Source organism: Chaetodon trifascialis, chromosome 18 (genome assembly GCF_039877785.1).
Source record: "Chaetodon trifascialis isolate fChaTrf1 chromosome 18, fChaTrf1.hap1, whole genome shotgun sequence".
NCBI classification, from domain to species: domain Eukaryota; kingdom Metazoa; phylum Chordata; class Actinopteri; order Chaetodontiformes; family Chaetodontidae; genus Chaetodon; species Chaetodon trifascialis.
The window spans coordinates 12,074,849-12,093,285 of NC_092073.1; the positions used below are offsets into that span (position 1 = coordinate 12,074,849).

Consider the following 18,437-nt stretch of genomic DNA (forward strand, 5'->3'; position numbering starts at 1 on the left):
AACTGTACAGCTTTTGGAAATCGTCATAACTGGGATTAAGCATGAGCAACCTTTGGAAATTTGGAGGACCTCAAGTGGCCAGGAGGGAATGTGGCAATATTATCACAATAAAAGCATTGTGATTAAATATTACAACATAATCAACCATTGCAACCGATGCTATTAATATTGCAATACTCTTTTATTAGGTTAGTCTAATTATGTGGGGACAGCTTTATTAAACGCTTTGGATCTCACCCCTCTCTCTTGAGTCACCTCAGTCCACAACTCGAGCGCCTCCGGCAGCAGGAGGCAGCAGGAGCGCCGCCGGCTCCCCATCCTGGTCAACTTGTGAATCAATTATGCGTCAGACTCGCTCCTGATTGGTCCTGCCGGGATATTGCGATGGCAAACGCGACGGTGGGGGAGAGATGACAAGCACGAAATCAATTGATCAACTGTTGGGAGGTTCGAAGGAGGTAAATTCGTTTCTCGCTGGAAGTCGCTCGCCGGTTCCTGAGGCGGAAATTTGTTGCTTCTGAGCAGGAATGAACTGCAGGTAAGACAGAAAATACTCGGTAAGGGCTAAGTGGCCGGCGGTGTTCATGACAGGGAATGTTGGAAATGTTTGGATGGTAACAGCACACCGTGCCACCAGATTTGACAGAATAGACCTGTGTGAAAATGTGTCATTTGCGTCGATTTAGACCGTTTTTCTTTCCTTGAGAATTACTTGCTGTGAGGATTTATTAAAAAAAAAAAAAAACAGTTACAGTGAGTATGAACTGATGATGATGAAATTAGACTATTCTCATGCAGATCATCTACTGTATGTATACACAGGATTTAGCTAACACTGATGTGTGCTTAAACGTGACAAACATGTCTAAATGATTGTTTTTTGTGTGTGAAATTGATGTAATCATCAGTCATCATGTTTGGCATGTTTGATTTTTCAGTGAGCATATTTCCAAATGTCTTCACTTTTGTGGAAAATTCCACAGAGGATCAGGTCTCTGTGTAAACAGACAAAGTAGATTACTGCCAGCAGTGGAAACTTGTCCCTTCACTTATTATGGAAGTGCTGTTCGTGTGTTTTTCCTTGATTGATGCTATACTTGTTTTATGTGTGTGTGTGTGCTGTTCAGGAGTGTGTGCTGTAACCGCTGGTCATCTGAGGAGAGGCTAGATGGGAAAACAGTCGTCATCACCGGAGCCAACACTGGCATTGGCAAAGAAACGGCCAGGGACCTGGCAAGAAGAGGTGCTGCTCTGTCTTGTCTGTCCAGCTGTGTGTCTGTCTCCACTTGCCTCTGTAGTCGGCATTGATGTGTCCCTGCATTTTCCCTTTTTTTCTGTCATTTTCACTAACTTTCAAAGTCTACACATTCCACTCTTTCCCCTGGAGTTAAGCCTGGTTTAAAGCTATGAAGCATGATCTTCAGACCTCCACCATAGAATCAGCTTTAATCCTACTTGTATGCATTTTCAGTGTGCTTACATGTTTTGGTGGGAATATCAGACTGGATCAAGTGATTTTCTAACCTCAGCACAGCTTAACCTCTGGCGTGTTCCAACACCAAGACAAATGGCAGACAGAGAAGAGATTTGAGGATAAACGAACCAAAATGAGGATCTTGCTTAACACTTTTCTGCAGTCCAAGTGAAAGACAAATGGCACAGATGAAAGGCAAACGAGGCATCAAGGGGACAGAGGGGGCATTGTCAGGGTCTGCCCCCCTCCTGCAGGCAGGCAACAAAGAGAGATGGGAGGGTGCACCCAGCGGTACGCACACGCACACATGATTCAGTTTGTTCATTCGTCTGCACTTGAAATGCCCTGCTTGGCATCTGCCTCTGTTTTCTAAAAAGAGTGCATTTGTGTTTGTTTTCTGACACTTTTTTTTAAAATAATTGCATTGTAGGGCAAGCAGGGATCTTGTTTTTGTCCAGTAATGCATGTCAACAGATTTTCTTTCTTTCCTGTAGTGAAATAAATATAAATCCAGAACATAATGAGAAATGAAAAGTGACAAAAAAGAGGGGACAAAAAGAATAATGGCTGCCGGAGGAGTGTAGTATTGCTTGCTTCTGGAGAATTCCCTGACAAATTACTGTATCACCTTTCAGTAAATGGGATTACGTAATAACGTGATGACAAAGTGATTAGATTTGGAAGGATTGATAACAGGTGGTGGCTCCTTGGGGGCAAAACCAAACGGAATCGCAGCCTTTTTAATCATTGCACTTGTTGGTGCGTTTACCATGCTGACAAAGCGAAATGTGCATATCACTCATCCACGTCAAGTGCCAAGAGTTAATGTGTGAAAAATGAAAAGAGGGAGTGCTGTCATAATTGCATATTATTGTCTGTGAATACACAGAATGTGATCAGGCTTAAGTCATTATTTGCATACTGACATGATTTATGCATGCACAACACTGTGTAATCATCTGTTGGATGATCTGTAGCTTGACACAGTATAACCTTCCATTCTCACTGTTTGTTTACTATCTTATTTAATTGAGTGAACTTGGCTGCCAGTGAAATGCAGGAACAATTGGGTTTTCCCACAAGGGAATAAGCAGGGGAGAAACAAAGACACTGTGGTGGGATGCAGACGCTACGCTCCAACTGATTAATGGCTGTCCTCTTCCATAATTGCTGGGAACTGCAGCTATTTTGTATGTATGTGTACAAGTGTGTGTGTTTGTGTGAGTGTGGGGCGGGGGGGAGGGGTTGTCTGCCTGTTGTTTGTGTGGGCATGCATGTTTGTGTGTGTGTGTGTGTGTGTGTGTGTGTGTGTGTTCGGGTCCTCAAAATGAATGAGAATGACACAGTTGAGAGGGTCTTGTGTTCGTGTGAGCGGAGCAGTTTGCTAAATGAGACGCTGAATGAGAGTTTGGAGAACATTACTGGAGGAGGATCAAAAGCCCACAGAGGCATTTACGTACGTCCTCCGTAATTGACATAGGTAGCTTTGTGTGCCTGCAAATGTGCAATGCTTTTGTAGTTTTGAGTTTGGAACATTTTGAAGGGTTTAAACCTCCCATGTGTGGAATATTTGCCTTAATATATCACTGTGAGCTTTATGTTTAGCACAGTGTGACGGCTTATTGTCATTCAGGAACATGAGGGGGCTGCAGCCTGTCCCGGTGAGCACACAGAAACAAACTTTGTGTGTGGAATGGGGAGAACATGACATCATGATTTGTGACCTTTGGCCTTTGTTTTTCAGGCGCGCGCATCATCATGGCGTGCAGGGACCTGGAGAGGGCAGAGGAAACACGGGCAGAGATTTTAGAAGACACAGGAAATGAGAATGTGGTCATCAGGAAGCTGGATCTGTCCGACACCAAGTCCATCAGAGGGTTTGCCGAAGTCATCAACAAAGGTTGGTAACTAATGTGCTTCACGTATCGTACGCGTGGTTCCTTTCAGTATGTTCCTGAAACAGTGATGCGTTTCCTGAAATAGGACACAAAGGCAGTTGTCCATCAAAGGCACAGTTGGTGGTTTGATCCTGGGCTCCACCTGTCCACAAGAACTGGAGACACACTGGACTCCAATTTTCTTTGTAATCACTAACTCCTTTGTGTGTCTGTTGGATGTTCTTTTCAGAGGAGAAGCAAGTGAATATCCTGATAAACAATGCAGGCATCATGATGTGTCCCTACTCCAAGACCGCTGATGGGTTTGAAATGCAGTTAGGGGTCAATCACTTGGGTGAGTCACACTGGAAGCTGGAGTGTCTGCTTTGATTTGAAATTTCATGTTCTGGGACACTTTTGGAGAATCTGTCAACCAATCATAAAATGCAGTGAAGTGGTTTAATAATAGAGGGACTTTAGAGTGCTCACTGTTGGTAATAAATGTAACAGCTGGTAGTCACATCTTTGAGTTTAAGGATACAGTCGCATAGTGATAGATGGGATTTTCCTGCTAAAAAGAGGAAGGTAAAAATACTTTTTTTCCATATCATTGGCTGTTCACACACTGTGCAACACGTGTACAACCAATCTGACCAACATATCAGCCAAGAAACTGAACCAGAGTTACTGTTTTCTTCAAGCTGTCACTGCTTTCTCTGCATTGGACCTTGGCTTCCTTCCAGATGATTTGTTCCTTGGTGGTATTTTTGTCACAGGCTGACAGAGAGAAGAACACTCTGTACTCGAACTTGGTCGCCCACGCACATAAGCACACACACATACGTGAACACATACAGTACCTGCACATCCACCCTTTACATGTGTACATGTGCTGGTTAGATCAACGGTAAAATAGGAAATGGAGAACAATACAGTAGGGAAGGAAGCAAAACTACTCACTTCACGCCTTAAAGTGTCCTTCTCAGAGTTCACAAACAAACACAGCAAACAGTATAAGGAGTCTTGATAGCGCCTTGTTAGCACAGGCGTTGGTTTGCTTACCTCTGCAGCAGCTCCAGCTGTCACAGGGCTCTGTGTAAAGTCCTTTTTGATGAAAACGTATGTTATTTGGGGTGCTTTATGTGTTGTTTGTGTTTTCTGGCTGGCAGCATGACACGGGTTCCCTCACATTTAGAAATGATTTTAAATGACAGAGCATACATTTGGGTATGAAAGTATCAACTATTAAAAGACAATTTATTTTCTCTATCTGCCTTTCAGCGTGTCAGTATTCGTACTGGTGTCTGTGCTGTGCATCTGTCCTTTAGTGCATGTGCCGTATCATATGCAGCTGTTTATTCTCTCGCTCTTCCACCTGCACTGTATATATTTCCATTTACACCTGAAATCTAACTGCTGCACTTTTGTTATTCTGTTTATCTTAGTGTAATCATTTCACTCTGTTCATACTCTTAATACTGTTCGTATCATATTTATTTTAGATTATTCACATATACCCCTCTCTGTTATTTATGTATCTCTGTACATTACTCTGCATGTAATGGCTTTTTTTACTTTTTTCTTCTGTTAGATGCTAAACTGCATTTTGCTGCCTCAGTAAGAGTATGAGACTGAACGTGTGCGTCACATGACTTTCTGCAGGTCACTTCCTGTTGACTTACCTGCTTCTGGACCTCATCAGACGTTCAGCTCCTGCCCGTATTGTCGTCGTTTCATCGGTGGCCCACACCTGGACCGGGCTTCGACTGGATGACATCAACAGCGAGAGGAGCTACGATACCATGAAGGCCTACGGGCAGAGCAAGCTGGCTAATGTGCTCTTTGCACGCTCACTTGCCAAGCGGTTGCAAGGTGAGATGGTCATGTTTTCAAGGAATGCATCCATAAGCACATGCTCCAAAGGGTGGATGACAGAAAAACTAACTTCATTACAGATTTGAAATTTGTTTCACATAGAAAAAAAGGTGTCTGGGCTTAGAGGCTTGATGGCTAACTTCTAAAGGGAGAATTTATTTATAGTGGATGGAGAGACAGAAGCTCTGTGGCTCAGGCTAAGAAAGGTGAATCAGAAGCAGCACTGTATTCAGTTTTATGTAAGACTGATGTAAGCAAGCATACTAATTGGAAATTGGATTCCTTGTATAAGTGTTTGTCCTTATTTAACTCTCTTTTCTGTCTCTGAAGATGTGCGAAATTACTGAACTTATGAATCAGATTTTCACTGGAAATTAGACATTTTGTAATTGCAATCCATTGGTATTTTTGTTGTCTTGCTTAATGGCGGAGAACGGAGAAATGACTTTAATATGACAACCCTACAGTCTAATGGTTGATTCTGTACATCTGGAGTCTAGCTATCAAAACTCTGTCTCTCTTTTAACTCAGAATCAAACAGAAGAAGGGAAAGAACAAAATGAAATTAAAACGCAAATACTTTGTATAATAGGGCTGCTCTGTTTTAATGTACACTTTACTCCATCACTCTACAGTTACTGTTTGAAAAATAAGCATGCTTTGCACAGAAATATGTGTAAATTGTATGCAGAATCATAGCAGAGCATGTGTTAACATGACTAATACAGCATGTGTGAAGGTGACTGCTTTGGTGCCTGTGTGCATGTTGCAGCTACCGGGGTGAGTGTGTTCTCTTTGCACCCGGGGGTGGTGCAGTCTGACCTGTGGAGGCACCAGCACCAGTGTATCCAGGTAGCAGTGAAGATCTTTAGGATTTTCACCAAGACAACAGTGGAGGGGGCACAGACCACCATCTACTGTGCTGTGGAGCCACACCTGGACAGCCAGAGTGGAGGATACTTCAGGTACACACAGTATTACAGCCAGCCTACAATTGGTTACACAAGAGCTTTTAGAGCGCCTGCTTCATGCTGCTCAGTAACTACCTGCTGGCTAACAAAAGGGTGTATGCAGCCGAGGGGTAACTATTTTTATCCCTATTGAACACTTATTCAAATGCACCACATAGTGTGTTAATGGCAGTTCTTTCTCCCTATGTCTGCTCAGTGACTGCGCTCCTGCAAGGTGCTCAAGGATTGCTTCAGATGATGACTTGGCCCAAAAACTGTGGGAGGTCAGCTGCAACATGCTTGGCATCACCTGGCAGTGAATAGCAGCAAATGAACTGCGGTGAAGGACGTAATTTCATAGAGGTATTAATGTTACTGTTGTGAAAAGCATGTATTTTCTGACTCAAAGGACAAAGACGGGACAGGACAAAAGAGTGGATCACTGCCAAGAGGTCCTTTATTTTATGAAATATCGAAGTGATTCCTATGTTTTAGTCAGATTGTATTTATCAAACAAGACTTCAATATGTTTTGTAGGATGTTGAAGAAATGCTTTTGAACTGTCTTTTTACTGTATGTCATTGTTTAGTCTAGTTTTTATTGTTGTATCCAGGGTGCAGATGCTATCTTCTTCGCTTATAAAGATGTTCGCTACACGGTCTCGCTTTGGATGAAAATGGTCTGGTTTGTCAAAGTTGCCCCTAGTGCTCCTTGTAATCTCTCAGTTTATAAGTCCCCAGGGTGGCAGCGATGTGGTTCTCAGCACTGATGAGAACAATTCAGCCCTAGACAGCCCCCAACAGCCCTTTTTCAAAGTGACATTTGAACGAAATACTGTACATCAGGGCACACATAAAGTACTGTGATTGACAGTTAAAGCACTTAGATGACAGTTAATGTGAAGTGGGTCCTGTCCTTCTGTAGCACTTTAAGTATCAGAATTTATTCATCAGTAAAACCTGAGCCATTGGTCTTCTTTTTTATTTCATTGAACTGTTTCACTGTACAGTCTTGTATCATGCAATCATCACTTTCAGACGCTTCTTGTCAGCTGAGGAAGGACTAAATGTAATGTTCTCTGTGTTACAGACATACATTGAAATCATAATTACATTATGATTGTAATCATAATACAATTACATGTGAAAGCATGTTACGGCTTCAGCCTTTGAAATTGGGAACATGTTAATGTGACAACATGTGCATAATGTAAAAATTAAACCTGTTGGACTGGAAAACATTTTCCAAAGTTCTGCTTGTTGGTGGTTTTTACATGAAAGTTACTGTGTATGTGAGTTCTGAGTGTACATACGGTTGGTTTGACCTTTTTGGGTGCAGTAGCATATGACAATGGGATGAATTTCACCTCTGGGAGTTGAAACACATGAGGTAAGTTTAGTGTATTAATAATCAGAGAATTAAGGGTCTTAAAGTTGCAGCCAGTGCCTCCCAAACAGATGACTACATTTCAATATGACTTACTCCATGGTCAATTCATGAAAGTGAGAAACATCAAAAGTACGGTTTGAATCCTGCTCCCTGTAGCAGAGTACTGTTTAGTATTAGTCACTGTTTTGCTAATTGATTAAGGCCCCAAATAAGGATGGAAAAAGTGTGTACATTGCAGTGGACTGCAGCACATGTACTTGTCTTTTGCTGGACATGAGTTTTACTGTGATTGTGGAACGTTTTCACACCACAGAACCAGAGTGAAAGAGATGAAAGATCATGAGAAAATGCCACCATTCTGTTAAGAAACTACGTCCTAATCTAAATCACATGAGGGAGTATTTAGGACTAAAGGAATGCGGAATGAGCAAGAAGAATGGCTACAAGAAGTCCAGGACCAATGTGCCCTCAAAACATGGTGTGCTTTATGATTAATACATTATTTGTAATCACACTAGCCAAATAACAATAGCTGTCCTCTTTCCTGAAATGTCTGCTAGTGTATAAAAATGTTTTTATTTTATTCTAATAAACTGATCATAAACTACTCCTGTGCTGTAAGTTGTAAGAACAAGAAGAGCAAACATAGTGCCATATAATTAGATTATTACAAGGATTATTAGATAATTGAATTATAAAGATAACAGACAAAGGAGCAGTAAATAGCATAGTGTTTACATTCAGTAGAAATACTACAGTGGAAAAGGGAGGGGAAAGGTCAGTAACCTTTAAAGTCTTACAACTAATTTACGTCTCAAGTGATGTTTTGCAGCCTAATTAAACAGGGTTGGGATGAAAAGCCGGATATAATTAAGAAAGTGAGTGAACGGGGGTTAACCCATGTTACTATTGCTGTAATCAAAGCTGGCCGCCGGTCTCTGTATTACTACCTCCTAGCCTGCAGGTGGCAGTGTGGACAAGAACCCTGCTTAAACAAAGACCCAATCAGGATCATGCGCATGCGCGTCTAAAGTCAACGTCAGCTCTTCTCGACGAAGAAGCTGCCTGAAAGCTACGTGGCCGTCATTCCTCCGACTGTGTTCTCATCTAACACGACAGATACAGGTAAGTTAAGTGCTATCTTACAAAATATTACTGTATATTTTTAGATATATGTAACTCACTAACTCGCTTGAGGCTTTTAGACTTTGTGTTATTTATTGGTTTTCCGACTAACCTAACGTTACGTCGACCATAGACGTTCTGATGATAACGTTAGCTAGCAAGGATGAGTTTGCTAACACAGCTAACTTAAAAACACGTTTTTCCAATAGCAAGAACACATATATTTCAACGTACAGGGTAATATTTGATGGAAAACAGATGGTGTACGGTATGTTAAGAATTTTAACGTTGTGGGAGTCATAAAAGTCTCAGGCTGCTGAAGTCAACGTCAGCACTGAAAGCAATCCAAGCTTTAACACTGATACTGGTTTTGATTTTGTCCTCAGCACAAACACCATGGATCAGGTTATGCAGTTTGTTGAGCCCAGCCGGCAGTTCGTCAAAGACTCCATAAGGCTTGTAAAGAGGTGCACAAAGCCCGACAGAAAAGGTAGGTTCACCCTTTCATTTAGCTCAGTCTTTGTTGTGCTGGCAGCGGCGTCCAACCTCCGTTTCAATCCAGCTACCCAGTCTCAACCTTGAACTGCTCGGCTCACACGTTTGGGATCCGAGTAGTAGATTTTTTTTGTGGTTTATTTGAGATTTGTGACATTTATGTGTGCCCTCCCACAGAATTCCAGAAGATTGCCATGGCCACAGCAATTGGGTTTGCCATCATGGGTTTCATCGGTTTCTTCGTCAAACTCATTCACATCCCCATCAACAACATCATTGTGTAAGTAGGAGTAAAACAATGTATTTACATGGTAAACTGCATCATGCAATTGGTGTGTGTTTTATTATTTCTGCTGATTTTTCAGGGTTAAGAAAATGCTTCAAGTGTTGTTAATGACAAATTATGAGTAACAGTAAAGAGGTGGTCCGAGAGACTCGATGAGATACTGTTTGTCCCTGATCTATCCAGGAAAGCACTGTCTAAACATTTCAACTCAGTGTGTCTGATATCAGTGATGAGTTACACGAACTGTACCCACTCCCTTTTCCTGATCAGCTGCTGTATTGTCCCTATCCACTCACTGCAAAGGTGTATAAATAACATTTGAATGCAAGAATTCACTGAAAGGCGTTATAATGGCTGTCCATGTGTGGGGCGCAGCATGCCAAGAATTTTCAGTTTCTTACTCTCAATAGAAAGATCACATTCTTCAAAAGACTGATGCAAAAAATTGTCTTATTACATAAATGATACAATAGAGTTGGTCCTTGAATAACTAATTTATGGATCAAATATTCTAAATTTACCATATTTCTAATTGGGCATTAATTGCCATTTGTTAATTGCATAATTAGGTTTTGTCGTTACACAAAAGACGAGGGTTCAAAAAAAACAAAAGGCACACTGTTAGCACTCGTGATTTTATTCTTTCTGCGCAGTAGGATGTGACATTCAAATACCATTCATTTAGGATGTTGTCATAATAGTCAGAATACACAGTATCCCAAAGTGCAGAGGTTGGATTGTCTGGGGGAAAAAAATGGTGGTACTGACATATAATATCATTGTCTTATGGAGAAGCTTTCTTGAGCAGTGATTCATTTGTCTGCTCGGTCATTCAAACTGAATATTACAGTCAAACATGGTTGTTGGTGTATCATCAGGATTTCTGCAATCACTAACACCGCCTTTCTTTCTTTTGTTTCTCTAGTGGTGGTTAAATCCTGGTCAAGCAAAAACACAAACTTCAATACCCGGGGACAGGAGACGGTGAAAAGACATGTATTATTGGGCTGGTGTGATTGTGGACTGAAGGGATGGCATTTTTACATTCTGTACACAACATTTCTATTTTCGCTGTGTAAATAAAACAAATGGAAACCCAGACTGATTTGTCCTCATTACAGCATGTAAGCAGTTTTGTTAAACTTTCAGAAGTACAGTATTAAAGTCTCAAGAAAAGGCACAAATACTTTGAAGTTGGGTGACCAGTGTTTTCCACAGTACTCAACAGGTGCGGTTAATGTAGCGGCTTCAGGAGGACAGTGGAAAAGAAGCACTGATGTCAAAGGCACATACTGTAGGCTGTGATATAAAGCTGATACCTGCACACATTGAAAGGAAGATGTACAGTTGGCATAGCTGTCTGATTCTCTGCAGTGTGCTCTCATCTCAGTCCTTACCTGAGAGTTGTCTGATATCACCATATTTTAATGAAGGGAAGCAGATATTGGCATGGAGTAAGGCTTATGCATAAGGAGGGATTCATTTCTGTAAGGTTCATTTTGACTAAGCATGTGCGGTGAAGAAGCACATCCAAGTGGTGTAAAAAACCTAAATGTTACAAGTCTTAAAAGAATGTCCTTGTCAAGGGTGGCCACTAAGGGATAAAACTCAAAACCATAATCAGCTCTTTTAGTCAGTTTTGAATTTTCTTATGTTCCAACAAAGCTGCCAAAGTCTCCCATTATCACTCATGGAAACACTTATGTGATTTTTGGCCATGTATAATAGTGCTTTCAATGTTTTTTTTTTTTTTTTTTTCTTTACATCTTACTGTCCAAAACATATAAAACTATGAAGTTTGTTATGGCACAGCTCCAGAAAAGTAGTTGCATCTGATTTTCTCCTTCAATCCCCGTTCTTGCCGATCCCCATGCTCCAGAGCAGAGGCTGGTCTGTTGTCACGGTTACAGGCTTCCTGGGATTTCCAGGGTCAACGGGTTCATAGGTGTTGGAGGTGCTTACAAGCTTCCCAAACTGCAGGAGCTGGTTATCTGGACAGGAGACAAGAGGTATCATTAAATGCAACAGTAGTGAGGACCTACTGAGTGATACCACATTTAATGGCTACTTTAAATAGTCAAGTTCAATTATTCAGTGAGTTAAAAGTGGATAATTAGTTTTCAGTGTGGCTAGTTGTCTTATAATCATGCACACTGCCGTCTGTACTTTCCGCTGTTTGACTTTTAATAATGCAGCTGTGTGTCAAGGTCTTGGAGAGGATGTGGTCGGGAGCAGTTTGTGTCCTTGTGTAACGGCGGCGAGGTGGTCCGCATGACTTTGCTTCATGTCTGACCAAAGAAATTTGGACCTGGCAAAGCGGTCTGAGGCCAAGCAGGGTTCACAGCCAAAACCGCACACATTCACAAAGGCTATTATGCTAAAGCCACTGAGCATACTCCCACTTTGAGGTTGCTGAAGTGCTAACAAATCCTCTCAGAGAACCCTTCAGCTGCCACTAACAGGAAAGGTGACCACTGAGGTGAACAAGCCACACAAGGCTTTTTGTTTAGCATCCTTTATGATGGCAAGAAGGAGAATGAACTCTTCGAGGAGAGCCGCTTTTTAGAAACACTTTTCAACCACTCGATGATCACAGATGTGCAGTTTACCACAAAAAAAGGTTCTGTGATCTCTATTGGTGCTGTCCTCAGACTGAGGGATACAATTGGTTCACTCTCAGTTTAACAATTCCAAAATGCAAAGAGGTATCACAATGTGTTAAGCTGAATATAACTCCAACAGTTGAGCTGAAAGTGACTTTACTGAGCTGAACCATTTAGACATGAGAGAGCACGTGGCCAACACTGACATCGAGTGGTCAAACCAGGAAGCTCAGCGGTATCAGGAGTGAAGGGGCATCAGATTCTACCAGTCTGTGAGTGGTAAGACGCAGTCGATTTATCACCAGTTACCTGAAATAAATAAGCAGTTGGACCCCGACTATGCTTTATGATATAAAAACTGATAAACCTCCAAACAACTAAACAAATTGTTGGCTGTAACTCTCTGGTAAATATAGGACATTAAAGTTTGAATTTAGTCATGCAAAATAAAAACTCTTCCAGGAACACAACAAACCTCCGACTGTGCTCCAACAGGCCCAAATGGCACAAATACAAATCTGCATTAACAGTTACATTTATTCACGCAGCATTGGCTATGAATAAGCTGAGCTGACAAACGTCCTGAGAGTGGAGCTGTTGAATCGTGTCTAATGTGAAAAGGGCAAGCTCACCTCAGGAGATGTGTACCTGGGGCTTTCCATTATTCATTCACTATTATCTGCGCCTCTGTTCTCCCAATCTGCAGCAAATGAAATAACACAATATTCCTGGCTGAATTTATGAACCTACAGGTCAGCAGAAATCTCATTCTGCTGCTTTTGGCCCTAATTCAAAGAGTTTTTTTTCTTGCCTGTTTATGTCTTCTTTTTCGTCTCTAAGGCACTCTATAACTTAGCTTTAAAACTCAGGCTGCTGTGAACATTGACCACACTTTTTTTTAGCCATCTTGATCTAATTATCTGCTTTGCCTGCTTGGTGTCAGTGGGCCATGTGCAGTGTTTGAAAGTGAGTTTGAAGATTAGTGCTTTGTGTGGCACAAACCACAGCAGCACCTAGGTGGGCTAGATGAGGCTTTGTTTCTACCTGTCAATCATTTCCACCCCATTAATAACTCTATTTTACGTGCTTTTGTGGGAATAACGTTACCATCTGCTCTTGTGAATACATTGCGCCCAGACGAATCACCATAAAAAGCACCAATTTGTAACTTTTCACAGGACAACGCAGGTAACAGAGCATGCATCGACAGTACAGGACACATCCTTACATAATGCTACTGTGTGCAGGGCAATTTACCTGCATTTCTATATATAAAACATGTATAATTCAAATGCGTAAAGTCTATCTGCAGACTCTGAATTAGATCTCAAAAGCACTGCTTCAGCAAAAGTCTAAATTAATCATTAAGCTGCAAGTCCAGGAGCATTTAAAGGGACAATTTTCCTCCAGTCTTAGAAAACTGGGTGCTAATGCAACTATGGTGCATCGCCAGTGCAAAATATCTTTGTAGCTACGTGGTACAAAAGAAAGTTTTTGTGGGCATTATAAATGTTGGTATTACACATGCATCTTTTCTGTGTATAGGTAACTTCAAAAAAGTACAAATTCTACTCTCTTGGGAAGATTAAGGAGAATAATTAATCATACAGCCTGATTCCCCCTCAAACAATGCATAGTATATTGCACGCTATTAACCCAAACCAACACCTGATAACTGCATTTCAACATCCTCTGGAAGAGAAGAGCATTATAAAAAAACAAGGACTTTATGAATATGCAAAAATAATTGTGGGGCAATCACTTCATACAAAGGAAAAAAAAAAAGAACACAGAGGAACAAAGACAGGAGAGAATGAAGCAAATCATTTGTCCACAGGCGCCTGCACGCATATCAAAAAGGCACAAAAAAAAAACCTATTCTGCTTCAAAGACTGCCACACAAGCATGGTATTAGACCAGTGTGACTCAAAACAGGGAGGAAAATAAGCTGTATGTGAAGTCAGGGTACTTAATAATTGAGTGAGCACAGAGCCCCAGTCACTATGCTACGGGTGTATGAGAATAATGTCCGACTGTGTTAAAGTGCTGGCCTGAAGTTTTCACTCTGCAGGGTAATGTGTTTCCGCCAGGTTTACAGCAGCAGAGCTGCGAGGGTTACCGAAGGGCTGGAAAAATACACGGAAGTCAAGGAGAGCTTTGTGTCATGTGAGAGCGAGCGTGCATGCTTTTACGGCTCTCTTTGGGAGGATCAAAAAGTCAGAAAGATAAACAAGGATTTCCATGTGGACTCTCATGAAAACTGTGAATTTTAATCTCACTTGGCTTCTTATGATGGGCAAAATGGTCCGATGTGAATTATTTATGTGATTTTCTGCCTATGTTGGGACAGATTTCTGAATTTGTGTTTTTGTCTGTGCTCCGGGTCTGTTGGAAAAAGGTGACGTCACACGTGTCTGCGCATCAATCAGACCTTAGCAATATTTTCAGGAAAATGTGATAACAGTTGTTGGGTAGTTTGTTTATGCTGCAAGGCCACTATCAATCAAATCTCATCAAACCTTATTTAGCGATGAATATTTTATGTTATATGAGAGATCTGAATTTAGGTTTTTCAGCCGAGCTTGAAGGTCTTTGGGTGAGGATTGGACTAAGGTTACAATAGGTCAACAGGAAAGCAATGGAATTTAGTAAGGGCCATAATATAACAATGATTGACAAAAGCACATAGATACAAGTAGCTTCTTCAAAATCACCAGTGTGCTACAAATACTGGGTCCCTCAGAAGGGACTCCACAGGGATGCAATTATCATTGATTTATACCTCGGCACACTGTGATTATACTAAAATCACATTCCAAAAAACACGTGACACTCATCTAAATGGGAATAAAAACCGAAAGCAATTATTTACAAATACTATCACCTGTTACCAAAGAACCTGTTTACCTGAGGAGTGTTACAAACAGGTGTTTTTGGAGCATCTCCCAGTCTTTAGTTGCTCCTCTCCCAACTTGTTTGAAATGTGTTGCTGCGTCAAATTCACAATAAGCAGATGTTTACAAAAATCAATGAAACTGATGAGGTCAAACATAAGGTATATTGTCTTCGTACTGTTTTCAATTGAGTATGTGTCAAAAACATTCATTTTTACACAGCATCCCAACTTCTTGGGAATCGCCACTGTATTACCAAAAAAATGGTAAAAAGTGACGGCTCATGTAATTAACAAAACCACCACCAGAGGCAGCAGAGCACTACAACAGAAAGCATTAGTCATGCTGAACGGGATGTCACAGTGGCACCTACATTTCCTAACACATTTCTGTCTGCCTCTCATACACACATCGATTTACACACACACGTGCGTGCGTGCGTGCGTGCACGCTCTTTAGCAAGCACAAAAGGCTTTCAGATGGCTTCATTAGTAATCCCCTCCTCAAAGCTGATACTGATCAATAACGGCCCCCATTGCAGAGGGGACCGAAATGAGCGTCACACCCTCCAGTGATAACAATGGAGATGTTTGCTGCCTGTAATTGCATTTCCAGCGCCACAGCCGAAAGGGTCCGTCAGCTGTAAGTAGACCGTATTTACACAACAAATTACCCAGGAGAGAGGGTGGGCAAGGAGAGAAGAGACTCACAGACACTCACACTGCAGTGGGCAGGTAGAGAGGGGAATTATGGGTTTAGGGTCCCGTTTTTGAAAGGGAGAGGGGACTGGTGCTGCTCTATTTTCGCCTCACAATGTTTTTTTTTTGCACACAGGTTCTCCAATGACATGTTACAGGTGCCACATGAAGTATTTCTAAGCACTGAAACATTGATGCCAAATTATGTGCATCATCCTGGTGCATCGTAATCATAAATGGGGCCACAGTCAAGGGAAGTGGTCTCTAAAGCTGCCACTTATGTTCATATGCTTTACTGTACATGTTGCACCTAATTTGACTAATCACTTGTCATGCAAGATGAAGATGTTAATTGACTGGAAAATATGACACATCACACCTTTAAATACTGAGCATGTCACTGCGATCCCAGGCACTCCAACTCAAACACGCAGGTCGTCTTCTTTTCCCACATTACCTGAACGCGTTAAGCGTCGAACACCTGTCACCCTGTTAACACGACTTGTCATCGAGAGCCAAATTGAGCTCATTCAGTCAGATTTTAGATCCTCCACTCCTTTCCGCCAGCGTGCTATCAAATTTCAAAACGCTCCACGGTTCGAGAGAGGAAATCATTTTCTATAAATCATGTTTGTTCAATACTGAGGTGTCCAGTTGCTAAAATGTGGTGAATGTGTGACTTTATGTCTGTCATTCTTCTGCCTCCTTCAGAATCCAGCTATACACCACTGAAATAAACAGAATCTACTTGTTTAAGGCAATACAAGAGATTAATAAGAGAAAAAGAGATGCTTATTTATGTCCAAGGCTGATCTGAGGCCTGCCTCACCTTCGAGCCACCAGACAATATTGAGGAATAAACAGCTAAGCTTTCATAAACCTGAAATGAATGAATAATAAGCTCACGCTTGTCTGTGGTTTGCAGATGGATGAAGTCAAGACTTCGGTTTATGCACAATTTACGTGATTCAGCCATGTTATATCCAACTTCAACAGAACACATGGACGTCCTGATTGGTACTTTTTCAGTTTCCTGCTTGGGCCATTCAGATGCAAAACTACATCAGAGCCTCTTAGAGTTTTGATTCAAATCCTTTGAAGGGATGCGGACAACGATCACACTCCATGAAAAACAAAAACTCAATGGATATTATATAAAATGTACAAGTGCTTCCAACTTTAGTTGCGGTTACACAACAAACGTTAACAATGTTGTGAAAAATCAGACTTGGTGCACTGTGCATATCCCGTCGGCCTGTAATTTCAACACAGCGCAGTGTCCTTCATTTTCTCTACCTGACATTCTCCTTACATTTAAGGCTATTTATTGGCCATGACATGAGCCAAGGTGTGCACTAGCACTGTTAGCACCATCTGCTGTGCAATGATAGCCGCTTCCATTAAATGTTTATGATGGCACTGCTGGGTTTGTCTAAGAGTGCGAGGTGACAAACACCGTTCTGGCTTAAGTTGACCTTCAGATAAGAAAAACTCGTCTCTGCTGGGAATGTGGTATCAGTCAGCCGAGAGACGAAAGTGCAAACAGACGGGTGAGCAAATTGTATATTTTGATATTAGAGGGCGATTGCGGGGACATGTAATTGTTCATGTGTTTTTCTCGAGGGAAGAGTGGAGTAGATAAATTGATAGCGTTGATGTGTTTGTGCAAAATAATATCCTGTCATGAATACTTGAGGTTGCGCTGTGTGTGTGTGTGTGTGTGTGTGTGTGTGTGTGTGTATTTCCACACATTAAGTTATAGCAGATGCATATTTGGTCCAAAATGCGTGATTGTGCCTGTGCATGTGCATGTGTGCACTCCTCCTCTGCCTCCTTGCTAGTCTGCAGCTCCACTGGGGGTACTAGCAGCAGTTCACATCAGCCTGCTCTTCATTCCCCTTATGCCCCCCGTGTGTGATGTGCACAGCGTCAGAAATCTACAGATCCATAAATAAAACCATAAAACAGCAGTTTTCCCTCCCGCTGCCACACTGCACCACTACAGAATACATACACTTTTCATTTCCCCTCTCCAGGACCTTGGTGAGTGGGAGCGAAGGAGAGAGGGAGGAAATGAGATGGAAGAGAGAAGAGTTAGGGGGGGAAAGGGGGGGTAGAAGGGCAGAGCGGAGGCATCACAATGTAGAAAGGTGTAGGAGAGGAAGAGAGAGGGAGGGAACATGTGTAGAAAGGGATATGAAAGGAAAAGCAAGATAAAAGGGAGATAGATTCATTTGGTTAGACTGAATCCTTGAAAGAATGAGACGAAAACAGAAGGCGTGAGTAAGGACAGATAAACATAGGCAGGGGAAGAAGAAAAGAGATACGAAAAGAAAAGGAGAAGGTCAGGGTGCGTGTTTGCATCTCGAGAAACAGAAGGAAAAGGAGAGATCTTACAGTAAAGATGTCTGCCTCTGGCAGGGACACTGGGTAAGACCTCGCTGAACCAAGTTTGTCAGACACATCTATCTGTGTGACTACAAGATAAAGTACATTTCTTTACCCTCCTTTGAAAACAATCCAGTATTTAGCACGCCTCCTGCATACTGAAATCTCAGGCTGCACACATTGCTAAAGGCTCGAGCTGCAGTGCTTCATCTCACCAGCTAAAGCCAAACTTTAAAGGCAGTCCTGTCAACATATTTCTTGGATTTATCGTTTCTGAATTCATATCAAAATGTTTCTCCCCCCGTTGTTTCGCAGCTACAGAATGGAATTCAAATGCCCTGTCTATTTTTCTAATGAGGCTGTTGTGCCTTCTTGGGAGAGTT

The 18,437-nt window shown here is 41.7% G+C and overlaps 3 protein-coding genes across 5 annotated transcripts in view; 2 read left to right on the forward strand and 1 right to left on the reverse strand.

Moving 5' to 3' along the window:
• Positions 1 to 293: 293 nt before the first annotated feature.
• On the forward strand, positions 294 to 7,422 carry LOC139347034 (retinol dehydrogenase 12). 2 transcript variants are annotated; one of them, XM_070986455.1, is made up of 7 exons: positions 294 to 538; positions 1,128 to 1,243; positions 3,219 to 3,374; positions 3,602 to 3,706; positions 5,014 to 5,223; positions 5,999 to 6,191; positions 6,394 to 7,422. In XM_070986455.1, exons 1-7 carry the CDS (start codon positions 528 to 530, stop codon positions 6,494 to 6,496), a joined length of 894 nt encoding a protein of 297 aa, XP_070842556.1. In that variant the 5' UTR covers positions 294 to 527; the 3' UTR covers positions 6,497 to 7,422. The 2 variants fall into 2 exon arrangements, with proteins under 2 accessions (XP_070842556.1, XP_070842558.1); XM_070986457.1 differs by lacking the exon at positions 1,128 to 1,243 and having other exon boundaries at positions 449 to 538.
• Positions 7,423 to 8,571: 1,149 nt separating this feature from the next.
• sec61g (SEC61 translocon subunit gamma) lies at positions 8,572 to 10,572 on the forward strand. Its single transcript, XM_070985988.1, has 4 exons — positions 8,572 to 8,690; positions 9,077 to 9,180; positions 9,363 to 9,465; positions 10,397 to 10,572. The coding sequence occupies exons 2-4, from the start codon at positions 9,087 to 9,089 to the stop codon at positions 10,404 to 10,406; spliced, it is 207 nt and encodes a 68-aa protein (XP_070842089.1). The 5' UTR covers positions 8,572 to 8,690; positions 9,077 to 9,086; the 3' UTR covers positions 10,407 to 10,572.
• Positions 10,573 to 10,603: 31 nt separating this feature from the next.
• tpk1 (thiamin pyrophosphokinase 1) overlaps positions 10,604 to 18,437 on the reverse strand; it is a 66,380-nt gene continuing 58,546 nt past the window's right edge. For both annotated transcript variants that reach the window (XM_070985986.1, XM_070985987.1), the window contains exon 9: positions 10,604 to 11,462. In XM_070985986.1, the coding sequence (XP_070842087.1) occupies positions 11,317 to 11,462 (146 nt within the window). In that variant the 3' untranslated portion in view covers positions 10,604 to 11,316. The remainder of the gene's footprint in view (positions 11,463 to 18,437) is intronic.